The sequence below is a fragment of the Balaenoptera musculus genome, chromosome 4, assembly GCF_009873245.2.
Source record: "Balaenoptera musculus isolate JJ_BM4_2016_0621 chromosome 4, mBalMus1.pri.v3, whole genome shotgun sequence".
NCBI lineage: Eukaryota > Metazoa > Chordata > Mammalia > Artiodactyla > Balaenopteridae > Balaenoptera > Balaenoptera musculus.
The window spans coordinates 115,602,330-115,629,226 of NC_045788.1; the positions used below are offsets into that span (position 1 = coordinate 115,602,330).

General features: G+C 36.1%; 1 protein-coding gene across 1 annotated transcript in view; it reads right to left on the minus strand.

Annotated features, from left to right (window-relative positions):
- Positions 1-416: 416 nt before the first annotated feature.
- The window catches only part of LIPI (lipase I), a 66,303-nt gene continuing 39,822 nt past the window's right edge, over positions 417-26,897 (minus strand). The window contains exons 9-10 of the mRNA XM_036850717.1: positions 20,259-20,435; positions 417-571 (exon numbers count right to left, since the gene is read on the minus strand). Coding sequence (XP_036706612.1) covers positions 484-571; positions 20,259-20,435 — 265 coding nt within the window. The 3' untranslated portion in view covers positions 417-483. The remainder of the gene's footprint in view (positions 572-20,258; positions 20,436-26,897) is intronic.

Below are 26,897 nucleotides of genomic sequence, written 5' to 3' on the forward strand. Positions count from 1 at the left end.
TTTACAAAGCATTACAAAATGCCAAATAGCTCACTAAACAGAAGGTGTATTTATGTTTACAAGATTTACATTAATCCAAGTGAATTCTCAAAATGATAAATTTACAGATTTTTTAAAAATTCATTTATTACTGCATTCTGAGTGGAGAATGATACTATTTAGACAGTGTTGAAGCAATAAGCTTCTCTCTTTTTCTAAAGACATATTATCTATTAATACTAAGTAATTAAGGGAAACATTCAATGAGAAACATTTGATTAAGGTAAACAGAAATAAATAGCTTTTAAAATATATTCAGAATGCTTTAGCATATGCATTTTAAAATATTCTATATTTTTGATTCTTAAAAATTTATTCAAGAAGTAGAAATATCTGAATTTCAGATTGAACAATGCATTCTGAAAGAAATACTAATTGCGTTGTTTCCATTTACAAGTTCTTTAATTCACAAACAAGTTGTTATATTTGATAGAAGAAGGCATTTTATATTTCATTTGGTGCGCATGTATTTGGACTGAGAAATATTTCCTCACTTTCTTTAAGTACAAAATTATAAGTGCATAGTGGTGGTCTGTGAAAGAGAAAAAGAGAGAGAAAAAATAACTATTAGTAAAACAGCAAATTTATTTTCTTCTCATAAATATTGTAATACCCTATGCCTGTAACTAACTAGTTCTCTAAATGCAGGGAGTTGAAATAAACCTCTGGGATCATTTCTACTCCATCTCATTTGTCTACATAGGGATGAATAGACACAGTATTTGTGAGAAAGAAAAAATTCTCTGTGCTTCAACATCTTCTCTCCTTGCTGCTTCACTGGAATACTTAACATTGAATGGGAAGTATTTTTGGATACTGAAATAGCTGAAAACTGAACTCAACTCTTAGTGGCTGGGCCACTTCTTCTACCGTGATAGCCACCGTGGAAGAGTTGGGCTGAATTGCACAGAAAATTTTGCCAAATGTTTTAATCAATCCTCTGCCACCTGCTAAAATGGAAATAATAACATTTAAAGTATTCTATATCTTGGAGAAATTGTGTATTTAGTATTTGAAGGTTTCTGAGAAGTCACGTCACTGTGGTGAATCAGGCATCTTGTCTCGTAATTTATCTTCCTGTTAATGTCTTGAAAACTTCAAAAAAGCAATCAACTAGAATAAGCAAAGATTGGTCAAAATTCAGGAAAGGAGCTAAAGGAAAAAAATGGTGTAATAAATGGAAATTTCCTGTATCAGCCATACTAACTTAGTCTAGGAAAAGGGAGCAATTCAGCTGCACAGGTGCTGGTAGTTCGCCTTTATTTGACATATGCACTGCTCTAGTTCAAGAGATATATTGCTCTCTGTCTCCTTCTAGCTTGATTAAGACATCATTGAACATGTTTTAAAAATATCAACAGTATTGTTAGGTTAAATTCTTCCATTTTAAATCAATTTCCTATATCTGCTAATATTTGAAAAATAATAAAATATGAACATATTCATCTTTAATTCTAAAAGCTGATATAGAATACTACAATATTTTCCACTTGAAATAATAAATGCATCTAGGAATTTTAATTTTAATAGTGTAGAAGTAAATATGAAATGGCAGTACCTCAATTTGATAAGATTCTGATTCTTAGATATTAGCAAAAGTAGCTTTTTGTTAGATTGTCAGAGTTCAGAACATAATCGAAAAATCAGATATAATCCTTTCTCCATTATTAAGAAATAAGTGGAAGAATGACTTTACCACTTCCCCTAACAAATACATATATACTTATGTCAATTTCTAATCTAGCCTGCTACAGCCTTTATTCAATGAGTGAGCCTTCAATGTTCTGGATATCCCTGATCCACCTAATTTTTAAGTTGTCATCGTAGGACAAGGGTGTTATTAGACTTATTAATAAATTACCTCAGTCATTAAGTAATTGTTCTATTCACATATTCATAATACAATATTATGGCAAGTGTGCTCTTATTTATTTTCTATAAAAAATAAAAGCTCATAACCCTGTTACCATTGAAATATGTTCAATATAGTAAATGTATATTTTAATTAAATATTCCACATTTTACAAAGCCTCTGCAAGCATTACAAAACAGTTTAGTCAGGTTCATTACGCCTACCAAAGTTAAACTTTACCAAAACATATGAGAAAAATTAATTTTCTTTGTTTTTACATTGTGAAAAGCCTATCTAGTTCTACTGCCAGGACTCTGATTTTGAGATCATTTATCCTATGTTTATTAATAGTTCCTTCTCCCCGAATCAAAATTTTTAAACTCTATAATTTAGAAAAAACTATGTGATATATGTTGAACTATCATAGGAAGAAGACTATTCAGTGGATTTTTTTAATTTAAAAAAAGAGCACTGAATATTGCATTTCTAATGCTTTGTTTACCACAAATTAGCAGAAATGAGCACAGTACATTGATAAAGTATAAACTTTAATAAAAAATAATAGAAGAAATCCAAGGGTTAAAAAATCTCTCTAAAATTCAAATATAATTAGCTTTTAATTTTAATCCATATATATTCTACCAAATTATAGGGAATAGACATGCTTCTTTATTTGAAAAAGCTCCCTAGGGCTTTTGTACAACATATCACCACATCTATGCATCTAGTATTCTTTTTAAAACTTACTTAGGATCAGGTTCCCAGCACTAACAAAGGTGTCTGTTCCTACCTGCCAGATGATGAGGTAAAAAGAATAGAATGGTCTTGCCTCAGTAGTGGGGGTAAGTAACCCTAAACTTAGCACTACTCCAGTCCTGCCTAAAACACCTTGAAGGCAGGACCTCAAAGAATCAACCTGTTTAGAAGTAACTTAACAGCATCTTGAGAATAAACCTGAAGAATATTTATAAGAATACAAAAATATGGAGCACGTAACATGATAAAATACACAATGTCTGGTGTCTAATCAAGAATTACCAAGCATGCAAAGAAGCAGGAAAATGGAACCATATGAGGGTCAACCAATTGAAACCAACCGAGAACTAGCATAGATGTGAGAATCAGCAGACAAAGATATTCAAAGAGTTATTATAACTGTATTTCATATGTTCAAATAGCTAGGTAGAGACATAAGAGATATTAAGAGAGTCAAATCAAACTTCCATAGGTGAAAACTATAATATCTGAGTTGAAAAATACCCTGTATGGGATAAATATCAACTTAGACATTGCAGAAGAAAAGAATAGTGAACTTGAAGACACAGCAACAGAAACTATTCAAAATGAAATGTAGGGAGTAAATGAAATTTAAAACTTCACAGAGTATCAGTGAACTGTGGGACAACTTCAAGCAGCCTAATAAACTTGAAATGAGAGTCCCCAAAGGGAGAGGAGAGAGTAGGGGCATAGGAAAAGATATTTCAAAAGAAGTTAAAAATTTAGATAAAATCTGATGAAATCCATAAACCCATGGATCCAATAAGGTCAACAAACACTAAACACAAGAGATATGAAAAAAAATTCCAAAAAGCCACATCAAATCAAACTGCTTAAAATCAGTGATAAGGAGAAAATCTTAAAACCAGCCAGAGAAAAGAGGCCGATTTTCCTCATAGGAACAAAGGAAGGATAGTAATATATTTCTCATTAAGATCAATGCATGGTCTAAGACAGTACAGCAACATTCTTAACGAACTGAAAGTAAAACAACAACAACAACCGTCAAACTAGAATTCTATACCCAGAGAATTTATCTTTCAAAATAAAGACATCATAAAGACTTTTTCAGACACACAAAAGTTGAAAGAATTCACAACCATCAGATCCTACAAAAAAATCTTAAAGGAACTCCTTTTGTTATAAGGTAAATTATACCAGATGGAAATACGCATCTACATAAGGGTTAGAAGTGCACCAGAAATGGTAACGATATGGAAAAAATATGTAAGACTTTTCCTAATGATTTATGTATCTTTAATAGACATTATCTCTTTGAAGAAAAGTGATGCACTGTATTATAGAGATCATAGCATATGTATAATTAAAATGTATGCCAACAACAGCACAAGAGAGAAATGGAAGTATACTACTGTAAGGCTCTCATGTTATATGTAAAGTAGTAAAATTCACTTGAAGGTACATTGTGATAAAATAAAGATTATAATATAAACCCCAAAGAAAGCACTAAAGTAATCAAACAGTTATAGATAATAAACCCACAAAGAAGATCAAATGTAATAATAAGACTCCTCAATTTACCAAAAGAAGGCAGACAATGAGAAATTGGGAACAAAGAACAGATGGGACAAACAGAAAACAAAATAGCAAGATGATAGATTTAAACCCAAATATATCTACAATTACATTAAATTTAAAGATGCAGATACCCTCAATTAAATGGCAGAGGTCATCAACATCATTTGTCATTTGAGACATGCAAATTAAAAACACAGTGAACTACCTCTACACAAGTATTAGAATAGCAAAAATAAAAAACAAACAACAAAAGAAAACTGTTTGAAGGTGCAGTTTTTGGTGTAAGAGAGCAGTAGAACTCTGGTAAGTGCCAGTGGGAATACAAAATGTACAGTCACCTTGGAAAACAGTCTGGCAGTTTCTTATAAAGTTAAACATACACTCACAATATGACCCCACAATCTCTCTTCTAGGTGTTTATCTAAGACAAATGAAAACTCATGTTCACATCAAAACCTGCAGGCAAATATTTATGTTGGCTTTGGTCATGGACAGATATCAAAAATTATGAACAAATTATATTTCCTCCAACTGGTGAATGGATAAAGGAACTGTGGTATAGCCATACAATAAAATACTATTCATCAATAACATTCCACTGATATAGGCAACAACATGGATGAATTTTAAATGTCTGAAGCTAAGTGAAAGAAGCCATACTTATAGGGCGACATACTATATGATTCCATTTATATAATGTTCTGGAAAGGGCAAATCTAGGTGCAGAGGTTGTCAGAGAGTGGGCATGGGGGGTTGAAAATAAAGGGGCAGCACAAGGCAGTTTTTATGATTGATGGAAATGTTCTGTATCTTAATTGTGGTGGTGGTTATATGACTCTATGCACTTATTAAAACTCATAGAACTGTATACCAAAAAGAGTACATTTTACTTATTAAGTAAAGTTTTTAAAAGTAGATTTAGTTCAGCTTTTCTCAGGCAGTCATCCGGGTTCCTCCACTTGAATATCCCTCTCAGTCCCTAAGTTTGAAAGCCTAGTCCGCTGGAAAAGCTCAGAAGAACTATGTTGTTGGTGTAGTCTCTATCATAGTTTGTTACAGAGAGCTAATTACTGATTGAGTAGATACACAGTTTAGTCTGGACCATAAGGCATCATATTTTTATAACTCACATTCCCAATGATTTGGCAGTGCTAATTCTCATTGATTGCACATTATCTGTATGGACAGATCTAAATGGGAAAAGCAACTAAATGGTTGCTGCAATTATCTAGGTAATTAAACTTAAAGCACACATTTCATCCAAGCATCTGTTAGCATCCAAAGCCAACAGGGAATGTTAAGAGTTTTGTCAACCACCCACAAAATGTATTTTAGGTTTTTTCTTCCCCCTGAGTAGAAGTAATTGCATCTAAATTTTGTAAATTTAGTCAATTTTCATAGTCTATCCACTGTTTAGATTTTACATAAAAACTAAAATGACACGCATGCTTATTTTTTTCTCTGTGGCATATCCCAATGACTTTACCGCATTTCTTACTTAACCAATGAAGGGGTTGTATATAACATTTGTCTGTGTAAAACACGATTAAGGAGACAGTGAATCAAATATAACAGTGGACATACCTGTCTGCCTTTACACTTTCTTTTCCTCTTACAAGTGACTTGAAAAAGAGAAATAAATGGAGCAACCTATGACTGTCGGTAGGGTCACTGACATTCTGTGTCAAGGTGTGAACATCATGTGGTGAGGTAAAAGATTTGAAAATGTTCTTTCTATGAATATAAAAAAGGCACTTGTTTAAAGTGCAGATAGTTGTCTATGCATGGATAGTGTTTATGAAAAACAAAACTTGGGGGAAAAGTATTCAACATAAAGGAAAATCTAAGTTGAATATTCTATAAAAGATGAAATATATTGAGTCATTAACTTACAGTTAAAAAGAGAAAAATTGCTTATAACCAGCTACATGATGTTGCACAGCTCCAAGTCCAATGTGGTCACATTATTATCTATGTGAACAGTGACCGTTGAAGCTATTATTGCAGTGAATAAGCTGCACGATTCTACACAAAAAGCCTGCTTATAATTCAATGTAAATAATTAAATTCATGATTCAACTATAGCATGTGTGATTATAAGTATGACAAAATATTAACAGTGTTATCTCTTAGTTGTAGGATTATATATGAATTAAATTTTCCAAATGTTCCACAGTGGGAATAATTGACTATATTAATTAGTGAAAAACTGTTTATTCCTATAAAAAGAGCAGCAACTAAAAGCAAAGAAAACAACAAATGAAAAAAGCCAAGAAAAGTTTGGCTTCGAGTCATTGTGAAGGCACTTCTCAGCTGAGAAACCTTAGACATGTTATAAAACCTCTGAGTTTCTGTTCCCTTACTAGTAAAACAAAGAAAATACTTAACTCATGGAGTTGTTGCAAAAATTGTAAAAATAGCATTTGGGATGTAGTAGATGCTAAATAAATTTAACCACTATAATTCATCTTGAAAGCAGTTCACTAATATTAAAACAAACTTCTCTGGGATATCCTTTTAATGCCTAAATCTTCAAAGAAGTCATCAATCCTTTGTACACAGTAATGTTTCCTTAAATCACATGCATCATCCAAAACATGCATCTTGGAAAAAAACCTAAAAATCCTCCTTCTTATATACTAGTTCCCTAAAGGAGAAGGTTAAATTGAGTTTAGGGCAAATAACTCACAAGATACATTCCACTTTATGAGATAAATTTGCAATCAATCCAGATTTCTTTTTCTGAAGTTCTTAACTCTGCTGAGAGTCTTCCTATATCCCCCAAAACTCTGATGGGTGAGGATTCTGATCACTACATTATAAGAGTGGGAAGTGTGGTAGAAGTGAATAGAGAGTTTGGATAAGAAGTTTACAAAGTATTAATGAATGAAACTTGTACAAAAAGGTAGGGGTGTTTTTATGGTTGGAGAATGTGACATAGTTTCACAGAATTATTGGGAATAAAGCATTTTATTGATGAATTACTTCAGCAAAACAGGCCGATATTTTTCATATACTTATGGGCTTGGCCAGTCTATTGCTTGAGCTGTGTATTTGTAGATAAAAGGAGGTATAAGAAGAGTTAAATTGGGGACCAACAAGAGAAGGGAATAAAAATGAAACGAAAGGATTGCTACTAACTGAGCATCTGCTATGAGCCGAATGTATACTTCACATATATAATGTCACTGAAAACATATGGAACATATGCAAGGCAAATATAGAAAGAAAAGCAACTATTTTGTGAACACGGGTTGATTGTAAAATGCATTTATATTTATATATTTATTTGTGTAATGTACTTTTAATCAAATTTTGTTAAGATTTGTGTCAATTATTGGGTATTTATATAATAACTATAATTGTATCTTACAGCATAGTTAGTGAAAATATATGTGCTGTAGTTTTTAGGATCATAACCTGAAATTTCTTGCTTACATTGTCCAATTATACAATTACCATTTAAAATTATGTCATAACTTTAGGCAAATTAAAAAGATAATCACTTATCTTAATTATCAAATATTTTTTAAAAATTTATTTAACTGCAACAAAATTTTAATCTAAGATAAATAATTTTAGAAGTAGAATATGAATAAAGTATCTTGTCCCTAAATATGGTAAATAAAATATTGAATTTCTAAAAATATTTAGGTATAGTAACCTTTTTGTTCAATACTCTAATGGTATACAAAAGAAGCTCATTTCCAGTCATCCTAAAACCTTATTCTTATATGAGGCATAGTTTACATTACATATAGAAACACGCAGTGGCTATTCACACTGTTGACATTGTTTGGAGTTCTTTATCTGTATCACCTCTCAGCATTACACAGACCTAGAGCACCATTTGAGGACCCCCAAGAAAATGGGCTGTGGATAGTGAAGATGGAGGACAGGCTTCAGAATGAGTGAACAAACTTTGTAAAAATGTAAAACAGTTTTGCCAAAATTGTTACCTTTAAACGCCCTTCACAATTCTAGCGTTCCAATCCCCACATTCTCCCAAAGTACCCTTGGCCTTTTAACCGGGCAGTTTAAAAGACAAAAAATGAAGCAGCCGCATAGCACAGGGAGATCAGCACGGTGCTTTGTGACCGCTTGGGGGGGGTGGGATGGGGAGGGTGGGAGGGAGGGAGATGCGGGAGGGAGGAGATATGGGAACGTGTGTATATCTGTAGCTGATTCACTTTGTTATAAAGCAGAAACTAACACACCATTGTGAAGCAATTATACTTCAATAAAGATGTTTTAAAAAAAAAAAAAATGAAGTGTTAATGACTTCAGCACAAATAGTATAACTGTAAATTGGTTTTCTGAGGTTACTCTCTAAAGACAGTTCTTTGGCTGTTCTTAACCAAATATTTACCCTCATTAAATCTAAGCTTCATGTATAATATTTTCAAAAGAATCTTGAAACTATTTAATGAAATGAAATACTAAATTAACAAGAGAAGTTACCATGAAGTAAGTAATGCATAGAGGCCAAAGCTACAGAATTATAGATTTAAATGTTTAATTAATTTGAAAAAGGACAAACGTCTAAATTTATACATAAACCCTCATGATACTGGAGTAAATTATTTGAGGAGTTACTTCAATGTTTAATCTCACATTGTCTTGTCAGTCAAAATATTACATTATAGTCATGCAGAACTATAAACATACCTATTTAAAAAACCTAACTTACCCCCGAATTGTTTGAAGTATCCAGACCCTGAAAGATCTGAATTTGAGTGCTCTAGCTTAGCTATTCATTTATTGCTTTCATTCACAAGTTAATTGTGTCAGCCAGTCAGAATTATATTTTTTAGTTAAATCAATATTTAACTTTAGTAAGATATATTACAAGCCAGACAGTCAACGTTTAATTAATGTTTTGCTGACTTATCAAAATATTTTCAGTCTCTCTGTAGTGGTCTGTACTTTTTGCCACCAAGCATCTATCCCTTTCGGGTAATATTACCATCATCATTCTTTACCCCACTCTCAATCTATAAACTTTGGATGAACTTGATCCCATCTTGTCTCAGAGTTAAGCATAAAACACTGAAAGAACTTATTTCCCTGGCCGATCAGAAGAATATAATTCCCCAAGCACAGTGTGAGGTTCAAAGATAGGTACTTGCCCAATCAAAATCAGTGAGATGCAGTGGGACCTTAAAACTTTTTTTTTTCCCCTGAGGGGTGTGAACTTGGAATCAGGTAGGTATGATAGTTACCTATCATAGTACCTATTACCATCATAGTGTTAGCTAACACATGCATCACATCACATCACATCACATGATTACCATTTAGTTTGTGGTGAGAACATTTAACATCTACTGTATTAGCAACTTTCAAGTATATAATACAATATCTGTTAACTATAATCACTCTGCTGTACATTAGTTCCCCAGAACTTATTCATCTTATAACTGGAAGCTTGTACTCTTTGACCAACATCTCTTTTCCTCCGCCTCCCAAGCTCTAGTTAACCACCATTCTAGTCTCTGGGTCTATAAGTTCAGCTTTTTTAGCTTCCACATGTGATATCATACAGTATTTCTCTTTCTCTGTCCGACTTATATCACTTAGCATAGTGTGCCCAAGATTCATCCATGTTGTCACAAACTGCTGGATGTCTTCTTCCCTGTGGCTGAATAATATTCCATCACACACACACACATATACGCACACACACACACACACACACACCCCTTTCACATCTTTTTTTTTTTAACATGTTTATTGGAGTATAATTGCTTTACAATGGTGTTGTTAGTTTCTGCTTTATAACAAAGTGAATCAGCTATACATATACATATATCCCCATATCTCTTCCCTCTTGTGACTCCCTCCCTCCCACCCTCCCTATCCCACCACTCTAGGTGGTCACAAAGCACCAAGCTGATCTTCCTGTGCTATGCAGCTGCTTCCCACTAGCTATCTATTTTACATTTGGTAGTGTATATATATCCATGCCACTCTCTCACTTCATCCCAGCTTACCCATCCTCCTCCCCGTGTCCTCAAGTCCATTCTCTACATCTGCGTCTTTATTCCTGTCCTGCCCCTAGGATATTCAGAACTATTTTTTCTTTTTTTTTTTTAGATTCCATATATATGTGTTAGCATACGGTATTTGTTTTTCTCTTTCTGACTTACTTTACTCTGTATGACAGACTCTAGGTCCATCCACCTCACTACAAATAACTCAATTTCGTTTCTTTTTATGGCTGAGTATTCCACTGTATATATGTGCCACATCTTCTTTATCCATTCCTCTCGTGATGGACACTTAGGATGCTTCCATGTCCTGGCTATTGTAAATAGAGCTGCAATGAACATTGTGGTACATGACTCTTTTTGAATTATGGTTTTCTCAGGATATATGCCCAGTAGTGGGATTGCTGGGTCGTATGGTAGTTCTGTTTTTAGTTTTAAGGAACCTCCATACTGTTCTCCATAGTGGCTGTATCAATTTACATTCCCACCAACAGTGCAAGAGGGTTCCCTTTTCTCCACACCCTCTCCAGCATTTATTGCTTGTAGATTTTTTGATGATGGCCATTCTGACTGGTGTGAGATGATATCTCATTGTAGTTTTGATTTGCATTTCTCTAATGATTAATGATGTTGAACATTCTTTCATGTGTTTTTTGGCAATCTGTATATCTTCTTTGGAGAAATGTCTTTGGAGAAGTTTAGGTCTTCTGCCCATTTTGGGATTGGGTTGTTTTTTTCATATTGAGCTGCATGAGCTGCTTGTAAATTTTGGAGATGAATTCTTTGTCAGTTGCTTCATTTGCAAATATTTTCTCCCATTCTGAGGGTTGTCTTTTCGTCTTGTTTATGGTTTCCTTTGCTGTGCAAAAGCTTTTAAGTTTCATTAGGTCCCATTTGTTTATTTTTGTTTTTATTTCATTTCTCTAGGAGGTGGGTCAAAAAGGATCTTGCTGTGATTTATATCATAGAGCGTTCTGCCTATGTTTTCCACTAAGAGTTTTATAGTGTCTGGCCTTACATTTAGGTCTTTAATCCATTTTGAGTTTATTTTTGTATATGGTGTTAGGGAGTGTTCTAATTTCATTCTTTCACATGTAGCTCTCCAGTTTTCGCAGCACACCTTATTGAAGACGCTCTCTTTTCTCCATTGTATATTCTTGCTTTCTTTATCAAAAATAAGGCGACCGTATGTGCGTGGGTTTATCTCTGGGCTTTCTATCCTGTTCCATTGATCTATATTTCTGTTTCTGTGCCAGTACCATACTGTCTTCATTACTGTAACTGTGTAGTATAGTCTGAAGTCAGGGAGCCTGATTCCTCCAGCTCTGTTTCTCTTTCTCAAGATTGCTTTGGCTATTCGGGGTCTTTTCTGTTTCCATACAAATTGTGAAATTTTTTGTACTAGTTCTGTGAAAAATGCCATTGGTAGTTTGATAGGGATTGCATTGAATCTGTAGATTGCTTTGGGTAGTATAGTCATTTTCACAGTGTTGATTCTTCCAATCCAAGAACACTGTATATCTCTCCATCTATTTGTATCATCTTTAATTTCTTTCATCAGTGTCTTATAGTTTTCTGCATATAGGTCTTTTGTCTCCTTAGGTAGGTTTATTCCTAGGTATTTTATTCTTTTTGTTGCAATGGTAAATGGGAGTGTTTCCTTAATTTCACTTTCAGATTTTTCATCATTAGTGTATAGGAATGCAGAGATTTCTGTGCATTAATTTTGTATCCTGCTACTTTATCAAATTCATTGATTAGCTCTAGTAGTTTTCTGGGAGCATCTTTAGGATTCTCTATGTATAGTATCATGTCATCTGCAAAGAATGACGGCTTTACTTCTTCTTTTCCGATTTGGATTCCTGTTATTTCTTTTTCTTCTCTGATTGCTGTGACTAACACTTCCAAACCTATGTTGAATAATAGTGGTGAGAGTGGGCAACTTTGTCTTGTTCCTGATCTCAGTGGAAATGGTTTCAGTTTTTCACCATTGAGGACGATGTTGTCTATGGGTTTGTCATATATGGCCTTTATTATGTTGAGATAAGTTCCCTCTATGCCTACTTTCTGGAGGGTTTTTATCATAAATGGGTGTTGAATTTTGTCAAAAGCTTTTTCTGCGTCTATTGAGATGATTATATGGTTTTTCTCCTTCAATTTGCATCTTGGCTTTCTGGTGGGCAGGACCGTGTCCGGTGGTGTGTTTTGGGGTGTCTGTGACCTTATTATGATTTTAGGCCGCCTCTCTGCTAATGGGTGGAGTTGTATTCCTGTCTTGCTAGTTGTTTGGCATAGGGTGTCCAGGACTGTAGCTTGCTGGTCGTTGAGTGGAGCTCAGTCTTGGCTTTGAGATGGAGATCTCTGGGAGATTTTCACCATTTGATATTATGTGGAGAAGGGAGGTCTGTGGTGGACCAATGTCCTGAACTCAGCTCTCCCACCTCAGAGGCACAGGCCTGACGCCTGGCCAGAGCACCAAGACCCTGTCATCCACGTGGCTCAGAATAAAAGGGAGAAAAAAAGAAAGTAAGAAAAATACAAAAAAATAAAATAAAGTTATTGTAATAAAAAATAATTATTAAAAATGAAAAAAATTTGAAAAGTAATTAAAAAAAAGAAAGAAGAGAGCTACCAAACCAAAAAACAAATCCACCAATGATAACCAGCGCTAAAAATTATACTAAAAAAAAAAAAAAACGGACAGACAGAACCCTAGGACAAATGGTAAAAGCAAAGCTATTCAGACAAAATCACACACAGAAGCATACACATACACACTCACAAAAAGAGAAAAAGGAAATATATATATATATATCGTTGCTCCCAAAGTTCACCGCCTCAATTTGGGATGATTCGTTGTCTATTCAGGTATTCCACAGATGCAGGTACATCCAGTTGATTGTGGAGATTTAATCCGCTGCTCCTGAGGCTGCTGGGAGAGATTTCCGTTTCTCTTCTTTGTTCGCACAGCTCCTGGGGTTCAGCTTTGGATTTGGCCCCGCCTCTGCATGTAGGTCACCTGAGGGCGTCTGTTCTTCACTCAGACAGGATGGGATTGAAGGAGCAGCTGATTAGGGGGCTCTGGCTCACTCAGGCCGGGGGAAGGGAGGGGTACGGATGTGGGGCGAGCCTGCGGCAGAGGGTGGCATGACGTTGCAGCAGCCTGAGGTGCGCCATGTGTTCTCCCGGGGAAGTTGTCCCTGGATCACGGGACGCTGGCAGTGGCGGGCTGCACGGGCTCCCGGGAGGGGCGGTGTGGAGAGTGACCTGTGCTCGCACACAGGCTTCTTGGTGGCGGCAGCAGCAGCCTTAGCGTCTCATGCCCGTCTCTGGTGTCCGCCTGATAGCCGCGGCTCACGCCTATCTCTGGAGCTCTTTTAGGTGGTGCTCTGAATCCCCTCTTCTCACGCACCCGGAAATAATGGTCTCTTGCCTCTTACGCAGGTCCAGGCTTTTTCCTGGACTCCCTCCCGGCTAGCTGTGGTGCGCTAACCCCTTCAGGCTGTGTTTACACTGCCAACCCCAGTCCTCTCCCTGGGATCCGACCGAAGCCCGAGCCTCAGCTCCCAGCCCCGCCCGCCCCGGTGGTTGAGCAAAGCCTCTCGGGCTGGTGAGTGCTGCTCGGTGCCGAGCCTCCGTGCAGGAGTCTCTCCGCTTTGCCCTCCGCACCCCTGTGGCTGCGCTCTCCTCCGTGGTTCCGAAGCTTCCCCCTCCGTCACCCGCAGTCTCCGCCCGCGAAGGGGCTCCTAGTGTGTGGAAACCTTTCCTCCTTCACGGCTCCCTCCCACTGGTGCAGGTCCCGTCCCTATTCGTTTGTCTCTGTTATTTCTTTTTTCTTTTGCCCTACCCAAGTATGTGGGGAATTTCTTGCCTTTTGGGAAGTCTGAGGTCTTCTGCCAGCGTTCAGTCGGTGTTCTGTAGGGGTTGTTCCACATGTAGATGTATTTCTGATGTATTTGTGGGGAGGAAGGTGATCTCCACGTCTTACTCTTCTGCCATCTTGAAGCTCCTCCACATCTTCTTGATCCATTCATCCTTTGATGGATACTTAGGTGGTTTCCATATCCTGGCTATTGTGAATAATGCTGCAATAAATATGGGAGTACAGGTATCTCTTCAATCTTCAGTATCCTGTTCTCATTTCCTTTGGATATATACCCAGAACGTAGAGTTGCTGAATCATATGGTAGTTCTGTTTTCAATTTTTTGAGGAACCTCCATACTGTTTTCCATAGTGGCTGCAACAATTTACATTCCCACCAACGGTTCACAAGGGTTTTCTTTCCTCCACATCCTAGCCAACACTTATCTCTTGTCTCTTTGATGATAGCCATTCTAATAGGTGTGAAGTGGTTTTGACTTACATTCCTCTGATGATTACTGATATCTGTTTTATTTCTAAACTGGCATACAATGAAGAAAACCCAAATGGCAATATTTAATCTATCTATTTTTTTAATTAATTTATTTATTTTTATTTATTTTTTTGGCTGCGTTGCATCTTCGTTGCTGTGCGCAGGCTTTCTCTAGTTGCAGCAATGGGGGGGCTACTCTTCATTGCAGTGTGCGGGCTTCTCATTGCGGTGGCTTCTCTTGTTGTGGATCATGGGCTGTAGGCATGTGGGCTTCAGTAGTTGTGGCACGTGGGCTCAGTAGTTGTGGTTCGTGGGCTGTAGAGCACAGGCTCAGTAGTTGTGGTGCACGGGCTTAGTTGCTTCACGGCATGTGGGATCTTCCTGGACCAAGGATTGAACCTATGTCCCCTGCATTGGCAGGCAGATTCTTAACCACTGCGCCACCAGGGAAGTCACTATCTATTCTTTTTTGAGCTATAAATCAGATAACTACTTATTGAAGATAAAATATAAAATCCTCAGTGATTTTTTAGAGGAACCAAAGATCTCAATTCTAATAACTACCACAAACTATTATTTGCCTCTTTGTTTTTAAGGAGTCTATAATTTTTAAAAATTCAAGAGGTAGATATGGAAATAATTTTAAAATCACATCATCAACTTCAAAATCCAAAAACAATTTCTTGTTTAAATATTAAAATATTCAACAATTTCACTTTTTGTAAACACTACAGTTTTTACTATATGCTAATTTTTCTACATAGTAATCAAGAAGAGCAATAATTGTTAAAGTATACAGCAAATTACAACTTCTTAAGAAAGTCCTTCACTTAGTATCGTATAAATTTATCAAGATCCCTTTGTAAGAGAAAATAATTTCATTAAGTTTTTTCCAATTATGGCATACATATATTTTTGTTATATTAAAAATGAGTCATTAACCATTATGTTATGGTAATTTTGCCATTTTAATGATTGCCTAACATTTCATATTGTGGATATTCCATAATAAATTTATCAAGTGCCTCATTGTTGAGCAGTTAATTTATTTCTAATTTTCAGCATTATAAATCAGACTGTGAAAAGAGTTCTCTTCTATACAAATATTTATGTGCATTTCTGATATCGTATCTATTTCACAAACATTTGTGTAACCCTTATTCTATGTCAGACAATATTTTATATCCTTTATAAATGTTACAATATTTAACCTTAGTAGTGAAGTTGATTATCACTACGCTCATTTTACAGATTAAAAAACTGAGACACAGAAGGATTAATCAATTTGACAAGGTCACAGAATTACCAAGGAACTGAACTAAAGTGAAAACTCAGGCACTCTGAACATTACCCTATGCTACCTAGTCTCTGAAGTGTAAGTTCTAGAAGAAGAAATAACAGGCTAGAAGTATTAACATTTGAGGATTCTTGACATATTTTGCTAAATTCTTTCCAGAATGTGCTTATAAGTTTACACACCTACCAGCAGTGAAACACAGTGGAAATTTCTGTATAACTTCAGCAACAACAGATTTTTTCTTTTTCCAATTTGGGAAGAGATATATCTCATTGCCTTAATTTTAATTTATTTGAATACTATTGGGGTTACAATTTTTAAAATATGACTATTAGCCATTTATTCCTTTAATTTTTTAAACTGCTCTTTGTCAATTTATTTATTTCTGTGGTTCTTCATTCAACTATTCACTTAGTGTCTATTTTGTACCAGGCACAGTTGAAGTACTTGTGTGAACAAAATGGATAAAATCAATGTCCTCAAGGAACTTAAATTCTACATGGGGAGAGACAACCAATAAACAACAAACATAGTAAATAAGTATGTAGTATACTACCTATAAGTCCTATGAGGAAAAACAAAACTTGAGCAAGGTCAGGGAGATCAGGAGTGGTAGGATTGCTATATTGAAAAAATGACATCTGAGCAAAATCTTGAAGAGAAAGTTAGCCTTCTAGGGAAGGAAATTTTCAGGCAGAGGAAACAGCCAGTGCAAAGGTTCTAAGAAAGATCCTGCCTGGTATGTTCAAGGAGCAGCAAGGAGGCCTGCAATGCTGGAGCTAAAGAGCCAGTTCAGTGAAGGAAGAGCTGAGGTCAAGGAGGTATGGGATAGTGGAGGTGTAGCCCCCGAGTCAGGTGGGATTTGTAAACCATTGTGAGGGCTTTGGCTTTTATTGAGACTGTGGTTGCATACTGGATATGTTTAGAAGGTAGGGTCAAAAGTTTTTATGATTGGATGTGGAGTGTGACAGAAAAAGATGTCTATGCTGAACCCAGGTTTTTTGACTAAGGCAACGAAAAAGATGTTTCTCTATGTTTTAACTGAGATGTGTCTTTCTGTATTTTTGTAAAATGTATTAATATATAAATAATTGAAAGCCATTCTATATCCCATACATTATAAAAGTTTTCTTATTTTGTTTTTGTTAATAATGTTTGTGACATACAGATTTTATTTTTTTAATTTGTATGGAGGCAAATTGATTAATATTTTCCATTTAGTTTCTCTGTCTTGGCTTTCATTATTCTGCATACATAAACATTTGCCTATGTTTTCTCCTTACTGTTTTATATTTGATATGTTACTATATCTATAACTAATTTTGAATATGTTATAATGAAGACAAACTCTTTTTCAGTTGTCATTTATTCTTGTGCCATTACTTGAAAGGTTATTCACATCATCTACAAAATTACGTTTTGGAGTTTTCCTTTTACTCCCTTAAATACATATATATTCTTCTGCCAGTATCAAACTTTTAAAATTATTGCTGTTTTGGAATTTGCTTTTCTGTTTCATAGTTAAAGTTATAAACACGACTCTCATTATTCAAATTTTCTTGGCTCATCTCAAAAATTTGTTATTCCAAGTTAAGTAGGAAGAGCTAAGCCATCTCTTCTGGAGATTTTGATGGGAGTCATGTTAAACTTATAGGCGAGTTTAATAAGAATTGCCATTGCTACAGCATTAAATCTTCCATTCCATGAAGAAGTCTTTGAATACTTGCAGAATTCTATACTTATCACTCAATCTTAAAAATAAAATATATGAGTGGCTCTAAACGTTGCTCTCTTTTAGTTTCCTGGTTCTTAGTTCATTCTATCAATGAGATCTGTATCTTCTTCAGTTGAGGAGAGATTCTTTCATCATATCTGTAGTTACTTCTTCTGTTGTGTCTCCTCTTCAGCAATACTAGGTATCTACATTTTTGCATTTTAATTATTTTCCCAAAAAATTATTCCTCAATCTTCTCTATTATATTACCTTATTCTGTAGGTTATTAAAAATGAGTTTTCTACATTATAATTCTACTCTTTCTTGTTTTTAATGTTGACACTAAATTTGATGTTGACCTTAGTTTCTTAACTCTGTCAGTTCCATTTAATCACAGTCAGTTGCTTGATCATCTTGCTCTTCACTTGTTCCTTCACGGATTACTGTTTCCTTATATATTATTGAGAACACCAAGCAATTCTTTGTGAAATTTCCTGTAATAAATCTTTTAAAAATTCCATCTTATTTCTAAATCTTGATTGTTGGATCTTTCTTATGTTGCTGATGCTGAATTAGGCACCATTTTGTTGTGTTTTTCCTGTTCACCTCTGCTTGAACAATGAGAGATGAGTATCTAGCTCTGGCACTTGCCCGTATATACATTATCCTTGGTTCCTTTTACTGTACAGACGTATGGAACTAAATTTCTCTTTCTCATAGCGAGCTCATGTGCTGTTTTATATACAAAGATTCTAGCTAATGCCTGGCTGAAACTTACAGCATATGCTTCTTCTAGACTGAGGAAGAAACTCTTTTGTTTCTCTTTCCAGTTATGATATACAGGGAGAAGACTATATTCCAGAACAATATAAATCCTTTACATTTAAGTGCCAGAAACAGAGCATGTAAAACTATAACAACTACACTTCTTTATTCATACTCAGCATCCTGAGGCTCAGAGAGGTATTAATGGAGGAGACTAGGGGAATATGATAGTGCAACAACCATGACCGGTTTAAAATCTATTTTTTGAGGACTACAAATTTCTATTTGTAGGACTACAGTTTCTATTCTTATATTTAGCATAGGTTTTCGTTGTTAAAATAATAGATACAGAGATCAGTTGAAAATTAAAAATCTTGCAGCTCTAGTCCTTTAAACATGACCCCCCCCAAACTTTCTCTTTCTCTGATATACTTTGGTAGGGAATGGTTTTGCTAATGTTCCTAACTGAAAATGTCCATATATTTTGGTATTTTTGTAAGTATTTCAGTCAAAGGCAAAAGTAAAATTACCCCTTGTTATCCCTCCATTACAATGACGTTTCACTCATCGACTTTTTTTTATAAATTTATTTAGTTTTTTAGTTTTTGGCTGTGCTGGATCTTCGTTGCTGTGTGCCGGCTTTCTCTAGTTGTGGCGAGCTGGGGCTACTCTTTGTTGTGGTGCATGGGCTTCTCACTGCGGTGGCTTCTCTTGTTGCGGAGCACGGGCTCTAGGCCTGCGGGCTTCAGTAGGTGCGGTGCTCGGGCTCAGTAGTTGTGGTGAGCTGGGGCTACTCTTCGTTGTGGTGTGCGGGCTTCTCATTGTGGTGGCTTTTCTCTTGTTGCGGAGCACGGGCTCTAGGCCCGCGGGCTTCAGTAGTTGTGGTGCTCGGGCTCAGTAGTTGTGGCTCATGGGCTTAGTTGCTCCAAGGCACGTGGGATCCTCCCGGACCGGGCTCGAACCCTGTGTCCCCTGCATTGGCAGGCGGACTCTTAACCACTGTGCCACCAGGGAAGTCCCCACTCATTGACTTTTGAATGACTATTCTCATACCAAAAGTTTACAAAATAACATACTTCAAAGAATTTTCCCAGTTCTGCTTTGTGAGATAGACCTCATCTAAATGCATATGCTTACCACTAATTATTTTTATTATTTTTATTCTCCAGAGATTCTTATTTACGGTGTTTGACATTCACAAAAAGGTAATTGGGAAATCAAGTATATAAATACAGGAACATAAACGGAGATAAAGAGAAAGTGTTGCAGTCAACCAAAGAAGAGAGATTTCTAGCAATCCAGAAACCCGTTGAAATGACTGATAAAGTTCTAAGGCAGACATTTGTCTCACTTTTTTCATGTTTATTGTGTCTCATGAAATGATTGTATGTGTTTTTTCTTTGCTTGGGTAATGTGATTCCAAAATGAATCTCATCTAAGCCAAAAAAAATTTTTGTATCTTTTAGATATTCCAATATTTATATAAAATACAATCTAAAATACACAATAAACAGATATTCGAGTACATGAATTTTTAAACCACTCCTTAGCAAAGCAATATTTTCAAGTTTAAGAGATAACATTGAGGGGCTTCCCTGGTGGCGCAGTGGTTGAGAATCTGCCTGCCAATGCAGGGGACATGGGTTCGAGCCCTGGCCTGGGAAGATCCCACATGCCGCGAAGCAACTGAGCCCGTGAGCCACAACTACTGAGCCTGAGCGTCTGGAGCCTCTGCTCCGCAACAAGAGAGGCCGCGATAGCGAAAGGCCCACGCACCGTGATGAAGAGTGGCCCCCGCTCGCCGCAACTGGAGAAAGCCCTCACACAGAAACGAAGACCCAACACAGCCAAAAATAAAAATAATAAATAAATAATAAATTTTTTTAAAAAAAAAAGAGATAACATTGAAATCAAAATTTAGTTTTCTTACCTTTCTGGATATGTAAGTGATTTTAACTTGAGACGTTGAATAGTGTATTTGCATGTGGAACATTGCTGATTTGAGCTCTGAAAATATGCCAAACTAATTCTTGAAATATTTACAACATCATTTAAAAACTGAGCAAGAATCTTGAATTCTTGATGTTTACAAAATAATCTGTTCTTCCTAAACAGAAAATTTAATATCTCATCATATTAGTAATTCAAATTGTAATACAACTTCAAAATCAATATAATCTTATAAACATTAGATAGAAATCCCAATATTATAGGGAAAAGGCCAAACAATAAAACATGTGGTAAAGTATTTATTAAAATAATTTAAATAGTAATTAAAAACAAAATAAAATAAGAATAATATATATATCCCCACACTCAAATATTTTGGGAAAACTTTTTTGAGAAAAAGTGGGACATCTTGTCTTTCCGACTTGGTATCTAGATTGTACATATAACTAAGATTAGAGAAGTCACATTTCGCTTCTTTTTATAGGCCCCTGAACAACTATCTCCGTTCTTTGAATAGACTGGGCCCTCAAATAGTGATCCTTTGTTGTTCTGTGCCACTTTATCATTTCATGGGTCTGCCTGACTCCAAAGGAAACAGCAAAGGAGTATGAGGAGGAGGAGAAAGGTAAGAAAGAGGAGGAGGAGGAAAGAAAGGGAAGGGGGAAGGGAGGGAGGGTGGGTGGAAGATACAAAGGAAAGAAGGAAGGAAGGGGATGAAGGAAGGAGAGAAGAGAAGGAAAGGGAAAGAAAAGAGGAAAGGAAACTGAAAAAAAATCTGTTGAAATAATTTCTTCCTTTGAGGCAACAATGACTTACTTGAGCAAAGGTAACTATCACTCATAGAATAGCTGAAAAGCAACCAGCGGGACACCCAGCACTTCTGCCATCTTATATTTGTCCCTGCTCTCTTCTCCTTTTGATTCTCCCACACCATCTAGATCCAAAAAAGGTTGTTATCACTCCCCTCAAAACCCATCCCTGCTCCCTTGTGGCAGTGACTACCTCCTCTTTCACAGAATATAATGTCATTGGTCATATCTCTAATTTCTGTCCAAGAGCTTATCTAGATTTCTCAGAGATACTTCAGAGTCAACATAGCCAGATGGTAACATGTTGTCTTCCCCCCAAAACTCACATCTACTCCACTGGTTCCAAATACCAACTGTGTGCTCCACCAAACTTCTGCCCCCAGCTGAGCCCTGTCTGATGAGACCCAGACACATATACCCGCTGTTATTCACTATGTCTACTTGGATATCTCAAGGATGCCTAAAGCTCACTAAGTTCTAATTTAATGACATCTTCCCCAACACTCACCTCTGACCAAACAAGAAAAAAAAAAAAAGAAAAACAAAAACAAAAACCCTACAACAGGGGTCACCAACCCCCGGGCTGCAGACCAGTACTGGTCCATGACCTGTTAGGAACCGGGCCGTACAGCAGGAGGTGAGTGGCAGCCGAGTGAGCGAAGCTTCATCTGCCGCTCCCCATCGCTCGCATTACCACCTGAACCATCGCTAGCATTACCGGCTGAACTCCCCCTGCACCCCCACAGTCCTTGGAAAAAGTGTCTTCCACAAAACCGGTCCCTGGTGCCAAAAAGTTGGACACTGCTGCCCTAAAACTTAGAAATTTTCTTATAATTTTAAGTGGCACCACTATCTATTGCCCAAGCCAGACAACTAGGCTTTGCCCTTCAGATCATCCTCTCTTTTTTATTTTTTAATTAAAAAAAAATTTTTTAGCATCTTTATTGTAGTATAGTTGCTTTACAATGTTGTGTTAGTTTCTGCTGTGTAACTAAGTGAATTAGCCATATGCATACGTATATCCCCATATCCCCTCCATCTTGCGTCTCCCTCCCACCCTACTTATACCGCCACTCTAGGTGGTCACAAAGCACCGAGCTGATCTCCCTGTGCTATGCAGGTGCTTCCCACTAGCTATCTATTTTACATTTGGTAGTGTATATATGTCAATGCTACTCTCTCACTTCGTCCCAGCTTATCCTTCCCCCTTCCTGTGTCCTCAAGTCCATTCTCTACGTGTGTGTTTTTATTCCTAACCTGCACCTAGGTTCATCAGAACCTTTTTTTGTTTGTTTCTTTTTTTTTAGATTCCATATATATGTGTTAGCATATAGTATTTGTTTTTCTCTTTCTGACTTACTTCACTCTGTATGACAGATTCTAGGTCCATCCACCTCACTACAAATAACTCAATTTCGTTTCTTTTTATGGCTGAGTAATATTCCATTGTATATATGTGCCACATCTTCTTTATCCATTCATCTGTCGATGGACACTTAGGTTGCTTCTGTGTCCTGGCTATTATAAATAGTGCTGCAATGAATATTGTGGTACATGACTCTTTTTGACTTATGGTTTTCTCAGGATATATGCCCAGTAGTGGGATTGCTGGGTCATATGGTAGTTCTATTTTTAGTTTTTAAAGGAACCTCCATACTGTTCTCCATAGTGGCTGTATCAATTTACATTCCCACCAACAATGCAAGAGGGTTCCCTTTTCTCCACACCATCTCCAGCATTTATTATTTGTAGATTTTTTTATAATGGCTATTCTGACCGGTGTGAGGTGATACCTCATTGTAGTTTTGATTTGCATTTCTCTAATGATTAGTGATGTTGAGCATCCTTTCATGTGTTGGCAATCTGTATATCTTCTTTGGAGAAATGCCCATTTAGGTCTTCTGCCCATTTTTGGATTGGGTTATTTGGTTTTTTGATATTGAGCTGAATGAGCCGCTTGTATACTTTGGAGATGAATCCTTTGTCAGTTGCTTCATTTGCAAATATTTTCTCCCATTCTGAGGGTAGTCTTTCCATCTTGTTTATGGTTTCCTTTGCTGTGCAAAAGCTTTTAAGTTTCATTAGGACCCATTTGTTTATTTTTGTTTTTATTTCCATTTCTCTAGGAGGTGGGTCAAAAAGGATCGTGCTGTGATTTATGTCATAGAGTGTTCTGCCTATGATTTCCTCTAAGAGTTTTATAGTGTCTGGCCTTTAGGTCTTTAACCCATTTTGAGTTTATTTTTGTGTATGGTGTTAGGGAGTGTTCTAATTTCATTCTTTTAAGCTGTCCAGTTTTCCCAGCACCACCCATTGAAGAGGCTGTCTTTTCTCCATTGTATATTCTTTCCTCCTTTATCAAAGATAAGGTGACCATATGTGCGTGGGCTTATCTCTGAGCTTTCTATCCTGTTCCATTGATCTATATTTCTGTTTTTGTGCCAGTACCATACTGACTTGTTTACTGTAGCTTCGTAGTTTAGTCTGAAGTCAGGGAGCCTGCTTCCTCCAGCTCCATTTTTCTTTCTCAAGATAGCTTTGGCTATTCGCGGTCTTTTGTGTCTCCATACAAATTTTAAGATTTTTTGTTCTAGTTCTGTGAAAAATGCCATTGGTAGTTTGATAGGGATTACATTGCATCTGTAGATTGCTTTGGGTAGTGTAGTCATTTTCACAGTGCTGATTCTTCTAATCCAAGAACATGGTATATCTCTCCATCTATTTGTATCGTCTTTAATTTCTTTCATCAGTGTCTTATAGTTTTCTGCATACAGGTCTTTTGTCTCCTTAGATAGGTTTATCTCTAAGTATTTTATTCTTTTTGTTGCAGTGGTAAATGGGAGTGTTTCCTTAACTTCTCTTTCAGATTTTTTGTCATTAGTGTAAGGAATGCAAGAGATTTCTGGGCATTAATTTTGTATCATGCTACTTTACCAAATTCATTGATTAGCTCTAGTAGTTTTCTGGTAGCATCTTTAGGATTCTCTATGTATAGTATCATGTAATTTGCAAACAGTGACAGTTTTACTTCTTCTTTTCTGATTTGGATTCCTTTTATTTCTTTTTCTTCTCTGATTGCTGTGGCTAAAACGTCCAAAACTATGTTGAATAATAGCAGTGACAGTGGGCAACTTGTCTTGTTCCTGATCTTAGTAGAAATAGTTTCAGTTTTTCACCATTGAGAACGATGTTGGCTGTGGGTTTGTCATATATGGCCTTTCTTATGTTGAGGTCGGTTCCCTCTATGCCTACTTTCTGGAGAGTTTTTATCATAAATGGGTGTTGAATTTTGTCAGAGGCTTTTTCTGTGTCTATTGAGAATGATTTTTATCCTTCAATTCGTTAATATGGTATATCACAATGACTGATTTGCATATATTGAAGAATCCTTGCATTCCTGGGGTAAATCCTACTTGATCATGGTGTATTCTCCTTTTAATGTGCTGTTGGATTCTGTTTGCTAGTATTTTGTTGAGGATTTTTGCATCTATGTTCATCAGTGATATTGGCCTGTAGTTTTCTTTTTTTGTGACATCTTTGTCTGGTTTTGGTATCAGGGTGATGTTGGCCTCGTAGAACGAGTTTGGGAGATTTCCTCCCTCTGCTATATTTTGGAAGAGTTTGAGAATGATAGATGTTAGCTCTTCTCTAAATGTTTGATAGAATTCGCCTGTGAAGCCATCTTGTCCTGGGCTTTTGTTTGTTGGAAGATTTTTAATCACAGTTTCAATTTCAGTGCTTGTGATTGGTCTATTTATATTTTCTATTTCTTCCTGGTTCAGTCTCAGAAGGTTGTGCTTTTCTAAGAATTTGTCCATTTCTTCCAGGTTGTCCATTTTATTGGCATAGAGTTGCTTGTAGTAATCTCTCATGATCCTTTGTATTTCTGCAGTGTCAGTTGTTACTTCTCCTTTTTCATTTCTAATTCTGTTGATTTGAGTCTTCTCCCTTTTTTTCTTGATGAGTCTGGCTAATGGTTTATCAATTTTGTTTATCTTCTCAAAGAACCAGCTTTTATTTTTATTGATCTTTGGTATTGTTTCCTTCATTTCTTTTTCATTTATTTCTGATCTCATCTTTAAGATTTCTTTCCTTCTGCTAACTTTGGGGTTTTTTGGTTCTTGTGTCTCTAATTGCTTTAGGTGTAAGTTTAGGTTGTTTATTTGAGATGTTTCTTGTTTCTTGAGGTAGGATTGCATTGCTATAAAATTCCCTCTTACAACTGCTTTTGCTGCATCCCATAGGTTTTGGGTCGTCGTGTTTTGTCATTTGTTTCTAGGTATTTTTTGATTTCCTCTTTGATTTCTTCAGTGATCTCTTGGTTGTTTAGTATAGTGTATTGTTTAACCTCCATGTGTTTGTATTTTTTACATTTTTTTTCCTGTAATTGATATCTAGTCTCATAGCATTGTGGTTGGAAAAGATACTTGATACGATTTCAATTTTCTTAAATTTACCAAGCCTTGATTTGTGATCCAAGATATGATCTCTTCTGAAGAATGTTCCATGAGCACTTGAGAAGAATGTGTATTCTGTTGTTTTTGGATGGAATGTCCTATAAATATCAATTAAGTCCATCTTGTCTAATGTGTCATTTAAAGCTTGTGTTTCCTTATTTATTTTCATTTTGCATGGTCTGTCCATTGGTGAAAGTGGGGTGTTAAAGTCCCGTACTATTATTGTGTTACCATCGATTTCCCCTTTTATGGCTGTTAGCATTTGCCTTATGTATTGAGGTCCTCCTATGTTGGGTGCATAAATATTTACAATTGTTTTATCTTCTTCTTGGATTGATCCCTTGATCGTTATGTAGTGTCCCTCTTTGTCTCTTGTAATAGTGTTTATTTTAAAGTCTATTTTGTCTGATATGAGAATTGCTACTCCAACTTTCTTCTGATTTCCATTTGCATGGAATATCTTTTTCCATCCCCTCAGTTTCAGTCTGTATGTGTCCCTAGGTCTGAAGTGGGTCTCTTGTAGACAGCATATACACAGGTCTTGTTTTTGTATCCATTCAGCCAGTCTATGTCTTTTGGTTGGAGCATTTAATCCATTTCCATTTAAGGTAATTATCGATATGTATGTTCCTATTACCATTTTCTTAATTGTTTTGGGTTTGTTATTGTAGGTCTTTTCTTTCTCTTGTGTTTCCTGCCTAGAGAAGTTCCTTTAGCATTTGTTGTAAAGCTGGTTTGAATTCTCTTAGCTTTTGCTTGTCTGTAGAGGTTTTAATTTCTCCGTCAAATCTGAATGAGATCCTTGCTGGGTAGAGTAATATTGGTTGTAGGTTTTTCCCTTTCATCACTTTAAATATGTCCTGCCACTCCTTTCTGTCTGCTGAAAGATCAGCTGTTAACCTTATGGGGATTCCCTTGTATGTTATTTGTTGCTTTCCCCTTGCTGCTTTTAATATTTTTTCTTTGTATTTAATTTTTGATAGTTTGATTAATATGTGTCTTGGCGTGTTTCTCCTTGGATTTATCCTGTATGGGACTCTCTGCACTTCCTGGACTTGACTGACTATTTCCTTTCCCATATTAGGGAAATTTTCAACTATAATCTCTTCAAATATTTTCTCAGACCCTTTCTTTTTCTCTTCTTTTCTGGGACCCCTGTAATTAGAATGTTGGTGCATTTAATGTTGTCCCAGAGGTCTCTGAGACTGTCCTCAATTCTTTTCATTCTTTTTTCTTTATTCTGCTCTGCAGTAGTTATTTCCACTATTTTATCTTCCAGGTCACTTATCCGTTCCTCTGCCTCAGTTATTCTGCTATTGATTCCTTCTAGAGAATTTTTAATTTCATTTATTG